This window comes from Bos javanicus, chromosome 9 (genome assembly GCF_032452875.1).
Source record: "Bos javanicus breed banteng chromosome 9, ARS-OSU_banteng_1.0, whole genome shotgun sequence".
Classification (NCBI taxonomy): domain Eukaryota; kingdom Metazoa; phylum Chordata; class Mammalia; order Artiodactyla; family Bovidae; genus Bos; species Bos javanicus.
Genome location: NC_083876.1, coordinates 71,606,083 through 71,627,468, shown reverse-complemented (window position 1 = coordinate 71,627,468; position 21,386 = coordinate 71,606,083). Strand labels below are relative to the sequence as shown.

Genomic DNA, 21,386 nt, shown 5'->3' with positions numbered 1-21,386 from the left:
TGAACTTAAAAATCGTGGAAGCAGTCTATACAGTAGTCACAGGAGAGCCAGGACACCCGGATCAATATACATATATTGACTCATGGCTAGGGTTAGCTCAAGACGCTCCTATTTGGACAAGGTTCTGTATCCAGAAGGGAAAGGGAAAAATATTAATGGCACCAAAATTGACTGATGATAAAAAAGGAAATTCTATAGGATTTGGTTGGGGATGACCTAGCTCTTTCCCCATACTGGATAATGATGCGCCCGCCTCCCAGAGCTCCACCAGGACTATAGGCTGCCTTAATGCCTGATCCAGGGCCAGGTGAAGTTCCTGCAGCAGCTGCTGCTCTTCCTCCAGCTCTCCGAAGATCATGGAGCCACCGTCTCGGGAGGCTCCTATCCCACTAATGGAGACCTCTAGTCAACACCTCCAGAATTCCACCTCAGCCGGAACTCCTAGATTGAATCCACCTCTCCCGGTGGGTACTGATGGGAAGGGGGAAGAAAACACAGGGATTAGACAGAGGCTGTGTTCTGCCAAGGAACAGAGGGAAAGAACCCCACTACAGATTCCCCTCAGAGAGCTACAACAGCCTCTGGTTCAGGACACATGTGGGCACTACCATCAGCCACCTGTAGCCTATTATTACCAGTCATTTCCCTCTACAGATATATTAAACTGGCAGAGATACACTCCACTGTACTCAGGGGAGCCACAAGCCATGATTAGGCTACTGGAGACTATTTTTCGAACCCACCACCCTACATGGGATGACTAATGGAACTACTAGTCTCCCTTTTCAGCACTGAGGAAAGACACAGGATCCTAACGGAGGCCAGAAAATGGTTAAGAGAAATGGCCCCTGAGGGTACTGCAAACCGACAGCAGTGGGCAGAACTAGCCACCCCCGATGAGAGCTGCATTTGGGACTGTAACACAGAGGAAGGGAGGGGCCACCTGGAGAGATATTGGGCTGCTATTTTACAAGGTCACAAGAGGGAACCCCGAAAACCTATGAGTATGGCAAAAACCTCCAAAGTTATTCAAAGGGAAAGTGAATCACCCTCTGAGTTCTGAGAAAGACTGTGCGAGCCCTGTAGACTTTATACACCAATAGATCCAGAGGCTGCTGGTTCTCAGATGGTGACAAATTCAGCCTTTGTGTCTCAAGCCTACCCTGAAAATGTCAGATGGGGGGATACCAAGTGACTCATGAACTTTTATACATCCCTGAATGCCCAGTACCTTTGTTGGGAAGAGACTTGCTGTTTAAATTGGGGGCACAAGTTACCTTTCCCCGCCCCGAACGACCCACTCTTCAAGTGGGCTCAACCACCTATTTACTCTTCCTCTCAGTAACTCCTCAGATGAATAGAGGTTGCACGGTCTGCTGGAAGGGAAACCAGACGGGCTAAACAGTCGAGAGAGAAAGTTAACTCAACAATTCCCTGAGGTCTGGGTGGAAGACAACCCACCCAGGCTTGCAAAACAAGTCCCATTGGTAATAGAACTCAAACCCAGTACAATTACATCAGCACCCACCTTGGGCCTGCCAGACCTTCCTAAGCTGTTGACTCTTTACATGACTGAAAAGAACTAGGTAGCTATGGGAATGTTGTCGCAGACTATGGGGACATGGGACAGACCCGTGGCTTATATCCCGCAATCACTGGACAATGTTGCCACTGGGTGGCTAGGATGCTTATGGGCAGTTGCTGCAGTTGCCTTACTGGTATGGGAGGCAACCAAGCTGTCTTTGGGCCAAGATTTGATCATAAAAGTCCTGCATGAGGTCAACAGTCTCCTGCGAGGGGACCCCCATAAATGGCTGTCAATATCCTGGATTACTCAATACCAGTGACTGTTATGTGAGAACCCACATGTTACTATTGAGCCTTGTCAGGCCTTGAATCCAGCCACTCTTCTTCCTGTGGGAGAAGGTGGGCCCTCACATGATTGCAAAGAATGTGCCAGCAGACCTGACTTGGAGACCAGCCAATCCCAGACCCAGATTTGGTCCTGTACACCAATGGCACCAGCCTGGTGAAACAAGGACGACTGTCAGGATATGCAGTAGTCATGGAAGAAACCGTCACTGAGGCTAGCTCTCTGCCATCACACTGGTCCGCTCAAGGGGCAGAACTATATGCTCTAATCTGGGCCCTCCAGCTATCAAGAGTTAAAATCAAACATTTACACAGACTCTAGGTATGCTTTTGCCACACTACATGTACACAGGGATCTGTATAGGAGAGAGGCCTTTTGAGAGTTAGTGAAAAAGATATTAAAAATAAGGAAGAAATTAAGACCCTATTAGATGCTGCCTGGGAACCAGAAAGGGTTACAATCTTACACTGCCGAAAACATCAAAAAGAGGATAATCCCCTGGGCTCGGGGAACAGACTGGCAGTTAAGACCGCTAAACAAGCAGCCGAGGTATTGGGGGTGACAAGTGAAGCCCCTATTAAAGCTCTCGTATTGGCAGAGCTGCTTGAGCTAAGGCTGGACTCTCCAAAATACACTGAAGCCCAAAACCAACTAGCCAAAGCAGAAGAGGCCATCAAGACTGAAAAGGGATGGTGGGAATTGCCAGATGCCAAATTATTGGTACCGGAGGAACTGACACCCACTCTGGTAAGCCAAACACACCAAGCGACCTACCTAGGCCATGATAAACTGGAAGAGCTAATTTGAAAATATTTGTTGGTTCCCCACCTCTCTTCCCTATGCAGGACAAAATCTCAGACTGCACTGCCTGCTCACAGGTCAATGCTGCCTCTTGGCACAGACAGAAACCTCCAGGGATTCAGCTAAAAGGCATGGTGCCCTCTGAACAACTGGAAGTGGACTTCCACAGACATGACCATTACCTGCTGGTCATGGTATGTACATTCTCGGTATGGGTAGAAGCTTTTCCTACCCTGACTGAAAGAGCATCAGAAGTAGACCAGTGCCTGCTTAGGGAGATAGTTTCCAGATTTGGATTTCCTACCAGCATTGGATCGGACAATGGCCCGGCTTTCGTAGCTGATTTAGTACAACAAGAAAGCAAAACTTCAAACATCAAGTTGAAATTACATACAGCATATAGGCCCCAGAGTTCTGGGATGGTGGAAGGAACCAACCGGACACTTAAAGAGACACTCTCCAAGTGGATCATAGAGACTGACTGCTCCTGGGTGGATTTGTTTCCAACGGCTCTGCTCAGACTCAGGATGACCCCACGGTCCCATGGCTATTCTCCCTATGAAACTGTGTACGGGAGGCCCCTTCCATAACAAAACAGGTATCAACAAAGGCAATGCCAAAGAATGCTCAAACTACCACACAATTGCACTCATCTCACACGCTAGTAAAGTAATGCTTAAAATCCTCAAGCCAGGCTTCAGCAATACGTGAACTATGAACTTCCAGATGTTCAAGCTGGTTTTAGAAAAGGCAGAGGAACCAGATATTAAATGGCCAACATCCGCTGGATCATGGAAAAAGCAAGAGTTCCAGAAAAACATCTCTTTCTGCTTTATTGACTATGCCAAAGCCTTTGATTGTGTGGATCAGAACAAACTGTGGAAAATTCTGAAAGAGATGGGAATACCAGACCACCTGACCTGCCTCTTGAGAAATTTGTATGCAGGTCAGGAAGCAACAGTTAGAACTGGACATGGAACAACAGATTGGTTCCAAATAGGAAAAGGAGTACGTCAAGGCTGTATATTGTCACCCTGCTTATTTAACTTCTATGTAGAGTACATCATCGGAGAAGGCAATGGCAACCTACTCCAGTACTCCTGCCTGGAGAATCCCATGGACAGAGGGGCCTGGTGAGCTGCAGTCCATGGGTTCGCTAGGAGTCGGACACGACTGAGCGGCTTCACTTTCACTTTTCACTTTCATGCACTGGAGAAGGAAATGGCAACCCACTCCAGTATTCTTGCCTGGAGAATCCCAGGGACGGGGGAGCCTGGTGGGCTGCCGTCTATGGGGTCGCACAGAGTCGGACACGATTGAAGCGACTTAGCAGCAGCAACAGCAGCAGAGTACCTCATGAGAAACGCTGGGCTGGAAGAAGCACAAGCTGGAATCAAGATTGCTGGGAGAAATACCAGTAACCTCAGATATGCAGATGACACCACCCTTATGGCAGAAAGTGAAGAAGAACTAAAGAGCCTCTTGATGAAAGTGAAAGAGAAGAGTGAAAAAGGTGGCTTAAAGCTCAACATTCAGAAAACTAAGATCATGGCATCCGGTCAAATCACTTCATGACAAATAGATGGGGAAACAGTGGAAACAGTGGCTGAGTTTATTTTTCTGGGCTCCACAATCACTGCAGATGGTAATTGCAGCCATAATATTAAAAGACGCTTACTCCTTGGAAGGAAGGTTATGGCCAACCTAGATAGCATATTACAAAGCAGAGACATTACTTTGCCAACAAAGGTCCATCTAGTCAAGGCTATGGTTTTTCCAGTGGTCATGTATGGATGTGAGAGTTGGACTGTGAAGAAAGCTGAGCGCCGAGGAATTGATGCTTTTGAACTGTGGTGTTGGAGAAGACTCTTGAGAGTCCCTTGGACTGCAAAGAGATCCAACCAGTTCATCCTAAAGGAGATCAGTCCTGGGTGTTCATTGGATGGACTGATGTTGAAGCTAAAACTCCAATACTTTGGCCACCTGATGTGAAGAGCTGACTCATTTGAAAAGACACTGATGCTGGGAAAGATTGAGGTCAGAAGCAGAAGGGAACGACAGAGGATGATATGGTTGGATGGCATCACCGACTCTATGGACACGGGTTTGGGTGAACTCCGGGAGTTGGTGATGGACAGGGAGGCCGGGAGTGCTGCAGTTAATGGGGTCGGAAAGAGTCGGATATGACTGAGTGACTGAACTAAACTGAACTGAAGGGGAGATGAGATTTCACAGCAGATGGAACAACTGGGTAAGGTAATAAATCAGGTAACTAAGTTTGTACAAGGGTTGCCATTCTCTCTTGGGGAACAGATTCACAAATTTGTGCCTGGGGATCAGGTGTGGGTCAATGACTGGAAACGACTCCTTGGCCCCACAGTGGAAGGCTCCATATACTGTTGTTTTAACCACCACTAGAGCAGTTAAGGAGAAGGCAATGGCAACCCACTCCAGTGTTCTTGCCTGGAGAATCCCAGGGATGGGGAAGCCTGGTGGGCTGCCATCTCTGGGGTCGCACAGAGTCGGATACTACTGAAGCGACTTAGCAGCAGCAGCAGCAGCAGCAGAGCAGTTAAAGTTGAAAGTGTCACTCCCTGGATCTGCCATATGAGGATGAAGAGAACATACCATGCAGACCCAGAAAACGCTCAGTGGACTGCACAGAGGCACCCCACTGACCTTCAAGAGACTAAGATCATCCTTAAGAAGAAGAAGGAAAAGAAGATCCTGGATGAGCCCCTCAGGATGAAGCCACATAATCAACTCCTGCTGCTTGGCTGCATCAACGTGATTTTGAATTTAACTTCCGTTTCAACTCAGAACAATGTTTTCATCTCTAGGACACATTCCTACGCAGACTTCCACAACACCTCCAACTGCTGTGTTGTGGGGCTATGCCTCTGTCTGTGATGGATGGATTTCCTTGGTGGGTGTCACTGCCCCACCAAGGAGATTTTAAACCACTCTGCTCTTTTCTGGGACAACAACAAAAGACTTTCCTCTCTCTTGTCAGTCATAATCTCTCCCTGCTCTCTTGGTGTAAGCCAGACCTACAGTCAATAGACTTGGGTCATGGGGTTACATTTGATGTAAACACCAGTTTCACAGGAGTAACAAAAGCCTATACCTAATATTTAAAGAACAAAAGGAAAAAAAAAAAAAAACCCTGACTGGCAAGGAAGGACAGGCCTCTACGTATGTTGAACAATTCTACCAAGTCTGGGATGAATATTTCTGGATGACTCCAGAAAAGGGTCAATTAATTACTCCTGCCGCTATATGCTGGGAACAAAAAGAACAAAGGGTAGGGTTTGGTGACCTCCATTAGACCCAAAAGAACTAAAATAAAATATATCCCCCAAAAAATGTAAACGAACATTCGAGGTCACATACCACCCCAGCCAGTCCATCCATTGGCCAGGCTCTGATTGGAAATATAACCTTGGAATCTGCTGGGTGGCGCCCAATGGAACCCAATGGCTTTGTGGACCTAAGCTTTGGCCTTTGTTACCAATCCACTGGGTAGGCCGCTGCACACTGGGATTCACTTTTGCCTATGGCAGCATAAAGCCTAACCTACAACAAGCCCTGGTAAATCTACCTTATTTACATGCTAGGTGGACAAGGTCTGTGTCAATGGTATGAGTATATTGCTGCCTTATTCATACCTTCTATAGGGACAACAGATATTATGATTAAAGTGGAGGCCTGGACTAATTTCACAAAACAGGCCCTCCTAGATGGTGCTAAAGCCATCCAAGCCTTAAATGAAGAACAAATCCAAATGAGAAAAGCTATAATTCAAAATAGAATGGCTTTGGACATGCTCACAGCTGCTCAAGAAGGGACCTGTGCTATAATTAAGGTTGAATGTTGTGTATATATTCCTGTTTTATCTGGCAATGTATCAGCTACTTTAGATGACATGAAAAACCAGGTAAAAGCAATGTCAAATGAAAATGAATTTTTCTGGACTTCGGTCCTATCTTGGGTGAAGGTTGATTGGCAGAAAACTATATTTACCATTGTTACCAGTTGCCTTGATAGTTCTGTTTTGTGGATCCTGCATTTTACAATGTATTATGAACTTTATAAGCCAAAGGTTGGTGTCGTTCTCCCAAACTGGTGGTCAGACAGCCACGGTGCAATATATCCCTATGAGTGATGCTCATAGTATGAGTTAAGAGCATCAAAAGTGGGGAATGAAGGAGGAAACAGACAGAACAAGGTCCATCTTTAAAGCAGGACTCCATCTTGGGCCGGACTGTGGACTTTGAGTCAGTATCTATGGAAACGACATACCAACTGGAAAAACAGACCCTTCCCCCAACCGCCCCCCTCTGCCGCCCCGCGCCGCCCCCCCCACCGCCAACGGAAGAGCCCCAGGGCTCGTATCTAGACTCTCCGTCACCTAAAAGAATACCCTAATTATCTGTGTAACCGAATAAAATCATAAACTGTATTATGCTTATTGGGGTATGACCACAGGCTTATTGATAATTATCCACTGTTAACTACCTAGGTTTAAGGCATATGCATCACAGTTTTATCACGGGTTATCTTGACTGTTCTTTCTTTTCCTTTGTTCAGACTAGTTTCAGAGAATTTGGGAGGCGGGTTTGAGCATGTACATTTAGGGTATATAAGGTTTTCACAAAAACTGGTCGGGGTTCTTGGCTAAGAGGAGATCCTGCCTTGGGCCCGCGGGTGTAATAGACTGCACTCCACTGTCTGCATTGTCCTTCTGAGTGAGTTTGTTTCCCGGCATGCATGGCTACAACAATATCACTTCATATAATAAGGTTGTGTGTGTTCTTGAAAAGATGGTATTATTTTTGAGAAGTATGGAATTTCTACAAACTAACCACATGACAGAATGCAACAGACAAGCTCTTATTTACCTATAGAACAGAATATTTAAATCAACAGCACAATTAGAAGGAAGTCCCTTTGTATAGAAGTAATTCTAAAATGTGTTATGATGATAAACACAATTTAACTTTTACATAAAGAATCAAGGTGAGCAACTAATGAGAGTCATTAGACTGTACTAGGGTTGCCCTCAGACATTTCTAATGCATACCGGGCTTCTAGCACTAAGCCACAACATCCCACATGACTAAGCCTTTTGCATTCTTACATTTATGCTTCATTATTCTTCTGTTCTTTTTATGTCATACTGTCACTTGTCAATACTATCACTATGACTATTTGTAATAGGACCAGTTGTTTAAATTCACCTAATATATAGTAGGTACTTCTTTAAGTGTCTTCCCTACATTGCTTAATTTAGTCCTTAAAAGAACCCCATGGGAGAATGGTATATTCCCATTTTACAGATAAGGATATCTGAGGCACAGAGAAGTAAAGTGGTTTGCAACAAGGCCAAACAGCTGGAATCTGAACTCAGACAGTCTACCATATTTGCTTAGTATATCAAGTGAGCAGGGCCACATCCACCTTATTATGGTATGAGTCTGAAAAAACCTGGGCTTCCCCAGTGGCACAGTGGTTAAAAATCCCCCTGCAACGCAGGAGACACAAGAGATGTGGGTTCGATCCCTTAATCAGGAAGATCCCCTGGAGTAGCAAATGGCAACCCATTCTGGTATTCTTTCCTGGAAAATCCCATGGACAGAGGAGCCTGGTGGGCTACAGTCCATAGGGCTGCAAAGAGTTGGACATGACTGAACAGAGCACACACTTGAAAACTAGAGATATATGTAGTATAAGAGAACATACACTCCAAGACAGCATCAGAGAGAAGCAAGCATGTGAGTTTGGGGGAATCAACTCTTGGACACCTAGCTCTGTCAACAGGCTTTTTTCTTTCTCTGTAGTTCACAAGTATGCCTGTGTAGGTCAAATCTGTTGGATAACTGAGTGTGGCAAGTTTGCTGAGCTTTGAAAATTAATTATAATTACAACAAAAACATTTTATAATATAAGCTTATTTATGTTTATCTGAGGTTGGATATTTTTCCATTAGAAATTTACTTTTTTAGGAAGAGCAGAGTTTAATTTTGGTTACATGAACGTTAAGAATATAAAGACAGTTATTTGGCACAGTAAGCATGCCAGAAAGACATCAAGTATCAGGTGATAGAAATTCATAAACACATGAACAAAGAATCCATTCATCCTTTGGCTTACTGAAAAGCAAATGAGAACATTGTGTAGGTTGCTAAGACAACTGAGATGTGATGATTAAATGTGAGATAATGAGCAGAATCTCTGTACCTTTACGACTCAAATTTTTAGAATCTTTACTAAGCTCTAATCTATATTTATGGCTGCAACTTTAACAGCATTTCTTAAACAAAAAAGAAAGAAAGAAAGAAAGAAACCAAACAGGCTTCAGGCTTTTGAAGACGCTTGAAGTCTTCCGATCAGAAGAGAGCGCTGGTATTAGAGAACGTGTGTGGTGTGGCAAAGAGAGGCGTTCCTGGCTGGGGATCAGCCCCACCTTGTAGCAATGATGGATGAGGTGCTTGCCAGAAACTATTACCGATGAGTCAAGAAAAAATATTTGCAACTGATTTATGTAAATTCCAAGTAAATATTTTCAAAAATACGGGAAAGACTAGAAATAGTTGCTTTTTTTAGAATGTGGCTATTTCAAATTTGAAACCCTGAGCTCTCTGTCTTGGCTACACTGTTCTAGCTGTTGCTTGAACATGCCAGACAGGCATCCATGGAAGGGCCTGTGCATTGCTCAACCCGAAGGGAGTGCACTTTCCCCCGCTTTCTTCTTGACTTAACTTCAAATCTTTACTTTTAAGTATCATCCAATTGAAAATCACAATCTACTCCCCCAATACTCCCCATCTCCCCTTTTATCACTAGAACTAATCGCTTTCTAAGATACTCCACTGTTACGTATGCTTCTATTTTGTTACTGAAGTATCTCAAACCTTCAAACCAGTGCCTGACACACAGTTGATACCCAATAAACAATAACTTGAAGGGCAAGAATAAATGTTCCTATAATTGAACTGCTGAAAAGAAAACTAAGGTCCTCTAGATTGTTCTCATTTTAAGTTGAGAATATATATAAATATATTTATATTTATATAAATATAATATAAATTGAGGGTCCCCCAATATAAAACGGGACCCTCAATGCTTCTACTCACATTGAATAACAATTTTAATTATTACTGTGATGCAAAGTAATGTCTTATCTTAGCTCCTCTGATCTTCTGGATAAAAGTCACTAAACAAATGCTACTTTATGTGATGTGTTACTCTGACCAAATAATTCAAAGCAGCTCACAGTCTCCAGAAAGGCTGCTTTAGATTATTAACCATAAAGACTTCAGAGGAACTCAGTTTACTGTAGAAGTGACTGGCCAGGAAGATAGCCATTCTCTGGAAGTCATCACTAATACATGCAGGGAAGTCAGGAGTTTTCTCATTTTGGGAGAATAATGCAGTTTGTTAGAAAGAAGAAGCCAGATTCCTTCCACTGCTACCATGTCTATTTCAAGTCAAATCTATTATTTTATATTCTTAACACACATAAAAATACATGATGTAGAAAATTTAGAAAATGTGTTTAAACCATGAAAAAAAATTGTGTATAATGTCTTCTCCGAAATAACCACAATTTGCTAAGTGTCTCTCAGGTCTTTTAAGTAAGTTTCACTTTTGCTTCCCTTGCCTCCACGTACCTGTGCCATGACTGATCTGTCATCGCAAGTACAATTTTAATAACATTATTACCTGATCAGAAATCCACTGGTGACCTCCTAATGCCTGAAAGGCAGGTGGCCAAAATTTCAAGTTTGGACTGCAACTGATTAATGGCTAGTGTATTTCTTTAGGTATGCTTGAGAGTTGGCTTCAAAAGAAAGAAGTCCAAACCTAGACAGTCATTTTGGCAAAATTGCCCTCTGAAAAATAATTTAATTTGCAGGATGAAGTGCATTCATCTATTATCTAACAACTGGATTAACCACACGAACTGGAGAAAGTGATTTATATTTGGATTGGTATTTGAGAGCAGAAAAGGAGATTGTGTTTAACTGGTCAACTTGAGGATAGGAGCAAGAAGGTTAAAAATTGGGAGCAGGGTTTATAAAAAGATGTGAAAGGAACTCATCTTACTTTGAAGTCTGGTTGCCATTCCACGTAATGCTCTCTTAAGAGATCTCTGCTTTGCAGATCATAGTTGTAGATGTCTGATATAAAATTGAGCTCCAAATCTCCATACTAGTGAAATAGATAACCAGTGAGTTATATGTAATTAGAGAAATGATACGTGCTGGATTAAAATGAAGGACTTGGGACAAGGGTGCTGGATGAAGTAGGTGGGCAGGAAAGAGGTAGAAGGTTGAGGGCACTTGATCAAGTTATCTGCTCAGCATCCTTTCCTTGGAAGTTGTTCTTACCACTGAGTCATAAGCTCCCAGACATGGCTCTGGAAAGCCACTCAGGTATCACTCTATTTCCTGGAAATTTGGAAGAGAAATAAAGAAAAAGAGAGAGATTCTATTATATGGGTACCTAAAGAGGTAAAAATGTAAAAATCAGAAAGAAGTAGTGTCACATGAATATTTTCCTCCTATTATAAGTCCAGGAGCAAAAATAAGACAGAGCAGCCAATGGGCATAAACAGAGAGAAAGACATTGAAGCAGCCAAGCAGTGAGGACACAGTGGATTAGAGATAAACAGAAAGTCAGTCCCTGGTTGCCAGACCTTATGAGATCCAGCAAGCCCTATCTTCTCAATTTATCTAAGATATTATACTCCTGTTTAAAATCAGAGCAAAACAACAAAAACCTTCCCTTTTCTACCTAAACTGGTTCACACTAATAGCTGCAACTAATAAAGGTCCTAACTAAAATAACTAGGAATCCAAGCCAACCACAATTTATGCAAATTTACCTATTTTCCAATCTCATCAACTATTTCTCCACACAAATCAAATCAAGACTAGTCACCAACCATCCATAAAAGATACCTTTCATTTCAGTTTCTAGTTCTTTCCCTCACTCTTAACCTTACTGTGGTTTCTCTTCCCCCATTTCTTCGAATCTTATCTGTCCTCTGATACCCAGCTGTTGCCCTAAATATTCCATTCAACTCTTCCTAACCACTTTAGTCCACAGTGTTCAGCACTCAGGCTATACTCTGGTGTACCATTCTCAACCATTACTCAGTGAAATGAGCTCATCTGTAGGATGAGCAGGGAAGTACTGTCCTACACAGATGCTCTCGGGTAAGTGCCTAGTACACAAACAGCATATTTTACTCTAATGTCTATTGCAGGAAATGGTGACAGGAGAAAGGACTGAAAATCAAGGTACCTAAGCAACTGGCATATATATATATATATATATTTTTTTTCTGGAATTTCATGTACTCATCTGTCAATCTGGAACTAAAGGATGAAAATTAAGTGGAATCAATGAATATCTAGCACACCAGAATAAGGGCACAAGAAAAGCGAGTAACAGGTAGCCCAGGTAATCCTTGACATCTTATGGACAGCAAATTGGCATGAATAGTATATGTCCTTATTTTTAACGTCTTGCCCACAATTTCACTTTGAAGGTTATTGGTTCATGCTTCTATGTATACTCTGAATATCTACTAAATACTGTCTGTCAGATTAATGACTAATGCCATATGGAAAGTGTATTATTTAAGAAGGGCTTGTCCAAAAATTCCACAGACTAGAAAGGCAAGGTTGATATCCAATGAAGCCACAGAGGATTTGTTGTGTTAGTTCAGAGGTGAGATGACAGAAGCTTGAACTTTCTTAGTGGCAGTGATCAGGGGCAGGGGCAGGGGCAGGGAAAAGTGAATTTCAATACATAGTTTGATTTGGGAAAGGAAAGAAAGAAATAAGGCTTATTCTGAAGTTCTGAGGCAGGACAACTGAGAGCATTATCACTAAACAGAAAAGATGCTGGGGGAGGAAAAGTAAACATTATGATTCTGTTCAAAGGGAGTTTGAGACAGCTAGGAAAAATCCCTAATAAAATTGCATTAGGAGTTTGTATCTCTCCCAAGAGAGACTGCATGCTGATTGTGTATATTTGGAAGTTATCCAGGGGGGTGCTAGTGGTAAAGAAATTCGACTGCCAGTGGAGGAGACACAAGAGATGAGGGTTCAATCCCTGGGTCAGGAAGATCCCCTGGAGTAGGGAATAGCAACCCCCTCCAATATTCTTGCCTGGGAAATCCCATGGACAGAGGAGCCTGGTGGGTTACAGTCCATGAGGCTGCAGAGTCAGATAAGACTAAGCACTGAGCACATTCACTTAGCAGGTATGTATTGAAGATCTGCTATACGTCAGGCCCTGCACTGTACCCTAATGTTACGATGGGGAGCAAAAGAAAGCAGAGACGATCCCTCATTTTGTGGAGTTTATAGTGTAGTGCATGAGGCAGGCATTAATCAAAGTAGGCTACTTGGAAGGAGAAGCAGATGAGGCCATGAGGCCCTATGACAGTAGGACCAGAGGTAGCTGGTTGGCCAGCAAAGGCTTCCCTAAGAAAGCAGCAGTGCACAGAGAGAAACACCAGAAGGATGAGTTGAAATTCAGTAGGTGAGCAAAGCTGGGGGCAGGGGGTTCTAGTTAAAGAAGGGAAGAAATGATCCAGCCTCTGGAAGGAGAAGCTTGGCATCTGTAAATGTAGATCTTCTGACAGAGGAAGCCTGAATGACACTGAGACTAGAGTCACAGGAAGTGGCCAGAGCATTCTACACATTGTGGGCTACGTCAAGAGTTGTCAACAGAGATTGTATGTGAAAAAAAATGAAATGGAAGGAAAGCAAAAAATGATCAAGAATAGAATCTCAAGATCTGAAGATAGTCAATAATGTAACTAAGTCCAAGAAATGGTTAAATAATTCCATGAACTATACAGCTAGTTGTGTTACTGCAAGAATCTAAGTTTACTGGAACTACATTATGAAAATTTGAGGAAATGCAACCTGGTATTAATAATTTTTGATGCTTCTTAGAGACAGAATATGAGGCTAGATGCCCCTCTGATTTGACACAGTGAAATACAATGTGCATATTCAGCAAAGAGCCCTCAGCTTTCCCTGCTATGAAAAAATATAACATTTAATTTTTTTGACAGGCAATTATATACAGATAAACATTTCAGACTTCTGGAATTATTGCAATAATTATTTTACTAGAACATAATCATGTATAACTTAATACCTTTAAATATAACATTGTCAAATCATAACTATTTACATAAGATGAATTAGTTGCAGTTTTTAAGCTTTTAAAACATAGGCATCGAATAGCTAAACTTCCTGAGGTTCACTTAAATATTATGATATTAAACTGAGACTAATTCTGAAGCTTTGTTGAAAGCTGGAGAGTTGTTCTGCCTTTCTCTTGATAATTGTAGTTAGTATTGACTAGGGAACCCTCCCCATTACACAGAGTCTTTTGTCATTCACCGTGTGCAAAAACTATCATCTTAGCTATCCATACCATAAGTACTTCCTATGTATATACTTTAATATTCTCCTTTAGATCTCTTTACTATAATCTACTGGTAATACTGTAGCCATAATGAAAGCCAAAATAGGAAAAGAACTGGTATAATTCCTAGAAGTCACTTCAGAGCTCAATTTCACCAAAATTTTTATTTCCATGTATTCCTTAATTAACAAAACAAGTACATAACAAAACTGCCTGATTTGAGTTTTATTTCCTTTCTAAGCTCTTGATCTCTTGAAAATGCTCTACTAGTTAGAGCCCAAAAAGGAAAAAGTGAAGAGAAACAGAAGTTCAACAGAGATATTATTTGGGAACTATTTTAACATAAAGGCAGTCTAAGATATTTGCCAACAATGAAATAAATTACTTCACCTCATATGACAAATGAAAGGTAGATGAGCTAAAAAACAGGTGAAGCTCATAGAGCATTCTAACTTCACTCATCTAGGTGATATCTATTACATTAAAATTAAACAAAAACCATGTATGTTTAGGGATGGCTCATGTAAGACACAAATCTGCAAAAAGTCACCATGAACATAGAAAAAAATCAACATAAAAATGACACATCAGATTTTGTTTTAAATGGTCTGTCTGCTGCCGCCAAGTCGCTTCAGTCATGTCTGACTCTGTGGGACCCCACGGACTGCAGCCTACCAGGCTTCTCTGTCCATGGGATTCTCCAGGCAAGAACACTGGAGTGGGTTGACATTTCCTTCTCCAATGCTTGAAAGTGGAAAGTGAAAGTGAAGTCACTCAGTCGTGTCTGACTCTTAGGGACCCCATGGACTGCAGCCTACCAGGCTCCTCCATCCATGGGATTTTCCGGGCAAGAGCACTGGAGTGGGGTGCCATTGCCTTCTCCATGGTCTGTCTAGTTAAGACTTAATTTTAGGGTAAGATAAAGCATGAGAAATAAAACTTTTAGTTTTCTCAGTACCCATTTTAAGGTTAACATGAGTTTTAGGAACAAAGGCCAACAACACTACATTCTCAACATTGTTATGACACAGAGGAAAGTGAAAAAAAAAAAAAAGTACATTTAAGGAATGTCAGTTCTTCTACGAAGCACATTCTATCGCTTTCCACGTACCACCAAGTTCTACACAGTATTATGAAACTGAACAAATACTGACCTCTGACTTCCAGTATACATACATAATGTTCTTTCTAAGAAGACATTTTACCTTCCTGATACTGCATGAGTTTGTAAACTCTCTTTTTACTAATCTACTAGTCACATTGGCAGCTCAAGACTCTCTTTCCAAAAGAGGAATTAAGGCCAAGCAAGACAAAGAATTTGCTGATACACATATGTCACTCCAAGAATTTCCCTGACAAAGTCTCCACGCCCAATTTAATTACTTCCCTACTGTAAAAACACTTTCCATCTGCATTTATTCTAATCTTTTCAAATCCAAAACCAACACACTATAAAGCTAGCTAAATAAATGAATGATATTAGCTTTAGGTTCCAAGACAGGGAGCATTTTATAAGGCAGTGGGTCTCCAGGTCCCATGCATTTTATGCTGATACAGTATTTCATTTTGAGCTCAGTTCTTTGTTTTAGATTTGTTTAGAATAGAATTAGTTAGCCCCGGGCCTTAAATCTCTCTCTCTTTCTCTCTTTCACACACACACAGGGAAGGGAAGGAGTTGGGGGGAGAGAGAACATGAATGTCTGTGGTTCTTAATAAGCAAAAAGAATGTACCCGTACATGTATACACTAAAGTAATGCTGTCCAGTGTCTATAATAAAAGCATTTTCATGTAGTTTTTTTTTTTTTTTCAGTTGTTCATAAAAACTGAACCTCAGTACATGCATATACTGAATAATATTTTTGGCCTCCCTTGACTTGTTGACTGTTTGCAAGTTATTGTATCCTTTCTGTGCACAATGTTCTTTAGCTCTTCTTTATTCTCTGGCCTTTCCATCTTGGGTTTTTATAAATAAGATTTGTTTTACTTGTTTATTTTTTATATTACTAAGCTTTAGTGCCCTTAGAAATTGATTTGCCTTAGGTGGTGTGGTGGTGAAGAATCCACCTGCCAATGCAGGACACACAGGTTTGATCCCTCTAGAGTAGGACATGGCAACCCACTCCAATATTCTTGCCTGGAAAAACCCGATGGACAGAGGAGTCTGATGGGCTACAGCCCATGGGGGTCACAAAGAGTCAGGCACAAATGAACATGCATACATGGAAAGGATCCATATATTGCAGATTAGAAAACTTTTATGAGCAGCTAATCCATGGCAACTAAATAGTAGTTTATAAGAAGTCATTTTTCAATTAATATATATTGTATAATAATATATAATAAAATGTATTTAAAATAATCTATTAAACATAACTTATTTACCATAAATGTAAAATTGTATTTTTAAGGCTATATGGGCTGGGATTTCCTAGATAAGAGAATGATCTAGTTCCAGGTTTAAATACATTGAAATCTGAACTCTGTCTTCTTGAACTTATTGATATAAACTGTAAACACTGAATCAGTTTAGTGACTTTCTGCTTGTTTAAAATTTATTAACGTACAGCACTATTTGTTCAAAACTCTTGAGTGGCCTCAAAAATTAAAAAAAATTGATATACAGTATTAATAAAAATAATAATTATGTTGTTCTGTTTTCCCTACTACCCATCAAGACCAGCAGCTTGCAAAGACTATCTAATTAGCTAAATAACAAGTCATAGGTGGATTTCTCATAGATGTCAGCAAAATGGTCAGGAAGGAAACATCCACAAGCAATAGAGCTTGAGTTTCCTCTCTCCATATGTCTTGGAATTGCTCTACTTTGTAAGAAAAAATTTAATAGTTCACCCATTTCCCAATGTTCCAATAAACTAAAACTATTTGGTTCTATATTGATACCTAATCATAAAAGACAAAGATCAAAAGTCAAAAATCCTATACCATATCATATATTAATACTTTTGATGATTCAAAAGAAAAAAAACACATACAATCATTTCACTATCTATCCATAATATATATAGGAATTAATTACAGGAATATCATATTACATAAGAACAAAGATTTACTCAAACTGTAAATGGACTATATATAGTATATATTTGCCTTCTAAAAGGAAAATACAATGGTCATTAACATTATACCTAGATCTGTATTGTTTTACTGTACCAAGAAAATCATTATATACATCATAGGCTGGAATGAGTAGAACAAAATAAACTAGACCCATTTCATCATTAAACACAAATTTGTTAACGCAATAAGTTGAGTTATACCATTAATATTAGGTTGGCCAAATATTTCGCTCAGGTTTTTCTGTGATGGTATGAAAGACCTGAACAGACTTTTTGGCCAACCCAATATTACTATATGAAGGGTGTGTGTGTGTACGTGTTCAGTCATGTTCAACTCTTTGTGACCCCATGGACTACAGCCTGCCAAGCTCCTCTGTCCATGGAATTTTCCAAGCAAGACTACTGGAGTGGGTTGCCATGCCCTCCTTCAGGGGATCTTCCTGACCCAGGAATCAAACCTGAATCTCTTGTGTCTCCAACACTGGCAGATGAATTCTTTACCGCTAGCGCCACATGATTACTATTGTAATAGTATTTAAAATACTTTTACTGACTTTTAAAATTGAGGCCTGGGTTTTTAGACAAAAACAGTGAAAATGTATAGGCCTAAAAATGTCTGTTGTGCACCTGGTCCAGGCACAAACAATTAAATGGTGCCCAAGTCCTGTATGTAGTGGTCTGATCACTTTAATTCATCATTTCTTCAGGCTTTATATAAACATAAAAAGAATATCAGGGCTTCCCTGATAGCTCAGCTGGTAAAGAATCTGCCTCCAATGCAGGAGACCCCACTTCAATTCCTGGGTCAGGAAGATCCCCTAGAGAAGAGATAGACTACCCACTCCAGTATTCTTGGGCTTCCCTGGTGGCTCAGGTGGTAAAGAATTTGCCTGCACTGTGGGAGACCTGAGTTTGATCCCTGGGTTGGGAAGATCCGCTGGAGGAGGGCATGGCAACCCACTCCAGTATTCTTGCCTGGAGAATTCCAATGGACAGAGGAATCTGGTGGGCTACAGTACACAGGGTCGCAAGGAGTCAGACATGAATGAAGTAACTAAGCACAAAGAGAATGCCAAGTTAGTTTTGGTTGTTCCAACTTGATGAAATTCTCAAAATCTAGCAACATTTGATTGAAAAAAAAAGGCAGATCTTCAATAAACAGATTTAAAAGGTATTAAGTTTCTGGAAAAATTTCAGATGTGAATACATTATAAGAAGAGAATAGAAAGAAAATTGAGGATGAACTTAATAAATAGTATGGGAATATATTTTCAAGTATTCCTAGAGATGTTTCCACTATTGTTCTTTAAAGTTAACTTCCATCAGTGTCCTTTTATTAAATATTATGAGTAATGACATCCCAGCCAGTCTAATGTATGATTTCCATACAGATAGGTTCTTAAACCCCATGTTTTACATCACAGTTGTATCTGGAGTATAACGTCATATTAGTTCTCCAAAGTTGCAATTTTTCTTAGTGAAGTCTTGGCCTCTGTTTTACTGTACCTGGAATTCTGGGCTTCGGGAACATCTGATTCTGTGCACGTTTTCTTTACCTGTAAGAAAAGAGTACTAGTTAGTCTCATACGAAAAAAGAACTTCCTTATTCAGTTTCACACACTTGCTAAACTTAAAGTGGATACAGCTCTACTCACCAGGATCTCTATAAAATACTCCCCACATTTTACAGCAGCAGCATGCAGTATTAAATAGTGTATTTCATTATTATCCCATGAACAGCTGCCAAAGTCACTTCCCTAGACTCCATTAGTATGTAAAATGTTCAGCTGAAATAGCTTGGGACTTGCTTAAGTCGAAACAAAGAAACCAAAGAACCAGGTTTCCCACTTAGGAATTGGAAAGCCATACAGTTCTCAATTCACTAAGAAATGTTTTTCCAATTGATACTGCTTCTGTCTCCTACTAAAGTGCACAATAATAAACACCAGGTTCTGGGGGCAAAGCATAGTGTTCGCTAAACCATTCACATATTAATTTTCATTTTCCCAATCCAGTGGCTGTATGTTTTATATATTTCTCAGCATATCAATTAAGTTTTGGCATTGCTCACACACGTCTCATATATATTTGAAGTATACTTTGCAGACTATATTTCAACTTTGTGGCTTTTAACACACACAAGGTAAAGGATGAGAAAAAAAAAAAAAACCTTTGCTTTTAGTATATGCTATCCAATTCTGGTCGAAAGTCTGTGGTATATCCTCTAAAATAAGGTAAAGCACACATCCATTGCCTTTCACACTTTAACTTCAAGCACAGATACTATGTCTGACTTATCATGGTTTTAATGGGTACATTATTTGCAAAGTAAAGGCCATTTCAAAACGTTCTTAGTTAATATGGAATGCAAACAAGATACATTAATTACCAAGTACACAGTCACACAGTCTGGGTGTTTACATTCCCATGGTCTATTTATGCAGCCTATCGAATCCAAGGCACTTTAACTTCTAATATGCAGCTTGGAAGTGAAAAAATATGCCATGAACATACAACATGAATGTGAGTTGACAAGTGGTATTTCTTAAGAGTAGGTTTTGAATTTTAAAGATACAGCATTTTCTTTCCAGCTCACAAATATTTTCAAATATTCCTAGAGATGTGTCCACTATTGTTCTTTAAAGCTACCTTCTATCAGTGTCCTTTTGTTAAATATTATGAATAATGACATCCCAGCCAGTCTAATGTGTGATTTCCATACAGATAAGTTCTTGAACTCCATGTTTTACATCACAGTTGTATCTGGCGTGTAACATCTTATTAGTTCTCCAAAGTTACAATTTTTTTCTTAGTGAAGTCTTGGCTCTTAGTGAAGTGAAATCTTATTTCCTCCCTCATCTCAGAAGAATGCGTTTAAAAAAAAAAAAACAACAAAAACCTTACACTTTCAAAAATTGGTGTCTTTGCTTTCAATTCTGGGTCTAGATATTTTATAATCAGGGGAATCAATTATTTGCTTGATTAACTTTACTCTCTTCTGCATCTGGAGTATACATCCACACAGTATGAAAATAAAAAACTGATCAGCAAAGAGATTATCATTCTTACCCTATTATGTAACATCTATGCTCTGAATACAGAGCTCAACATCATGAGATGGAAGGGCGAAGAAATATTTTTGAGCAATTAGTTTTAAAAAAAAAAAGAAAGAAAAGGGAACACCTTTCTTAAAAATGTAAATGTAACATTCACTATGAAACCCATGAAAGTCTTACGTCCATGAACAATTCCAAGAAAAATAAGAACCAAAAGGGAAGAATATGATATTAAAACCCTTCTTTCCTATGATTCATCTCCTGAAATTATATGAACTGCCCAATGAATATGTAGAAATCACATTGAAGTGAATGTTAGTTTTTGAAAGACTATGATAACTTGAGTTTTGGACTAATTAAAGAAGCTCCAGATCACACAAGCAAACTAGACAGACATTCTCAAACAAGAGTTAGAATGAGACAACCTTCCTGTGGTTTAAAACAACAAAGCTTTTAAAGAAATATTTAAACCAATGGCTTTACAAAGCATCTTTATTTAAATAATTAACCAGAAAGTTAGCATTAATTTATTCTCAATGTATTAATTGTAATGCCAGAGAACACATCTACGATTACTATCTAGTATGCACAGTTCTAGTTGTTGTCATTGTTGTTTAGTCACTAAGTCATATCTGCCTCTTGTGACTCTATGGACTGCAACCCTACAGGCTCCTCTTTCCATGGGATTTTACAGGCAAGAATACTAAAGTGGGTAGCCATGCCCTTCTTCAGGGGATCTTCCTGACCCAGGGGTCAAAGTCCCATGTCTCATCTCCTATATTGCAAGTGGGTTCTTTACCACTGATCCACCAAGGAAACACAATAATTAATAAGTATGTGATGAAAGACTGAAGTCGATATATTCTTTTAGATACTATTAGAGTTTTGCACTCTTCAGAGTAATTCTTTTTATAGGCTTTATTCATTTGTTCATGGTGAAATGAGGGAAGAATAATATTTAGGATACCATGACTACTACAGGAGAGTTTATACAGTGTTATCCATGTTCAGAGGTCAATCTACCCCAGACAAAGGAAGAGAGGATGGTAACAAAGGATGTGATTTCTGAACTAAGTTTTAACATGTTATTGACTGTTTTGCAGAAACTAATGCCTATG

The 21,386-nt window shown here is 40.2% G+C and overlaps 1 protein-coding gene across 9 annotated transcripts in view; it reads right to left on the bottom strand.

Moving 5' to 3' along the window:
• The window catches only part of EYA4 (EYA transcriptional coactivator and phosphatase 4), a 367,222-nt gene that overhangs the window by 142,057 nt on the left and 203,779 nt on the right, over nt 1–21,386 (bottom strand). For all 9 annotated transcript variants that reach the window (XM_061428024.1, XM_061428029.1, XM_061428025.1 and 6 more), the window contains exon 3: nt 18,719–18,768. In XM_061428024.1, the coding sequence (XP_061284008.1) occupies nt 18,719–18,768 (50 nt within the window). The remainder of the gene's footprint in view (nt 1–18,718; nt 18,769–21,386) is intronic.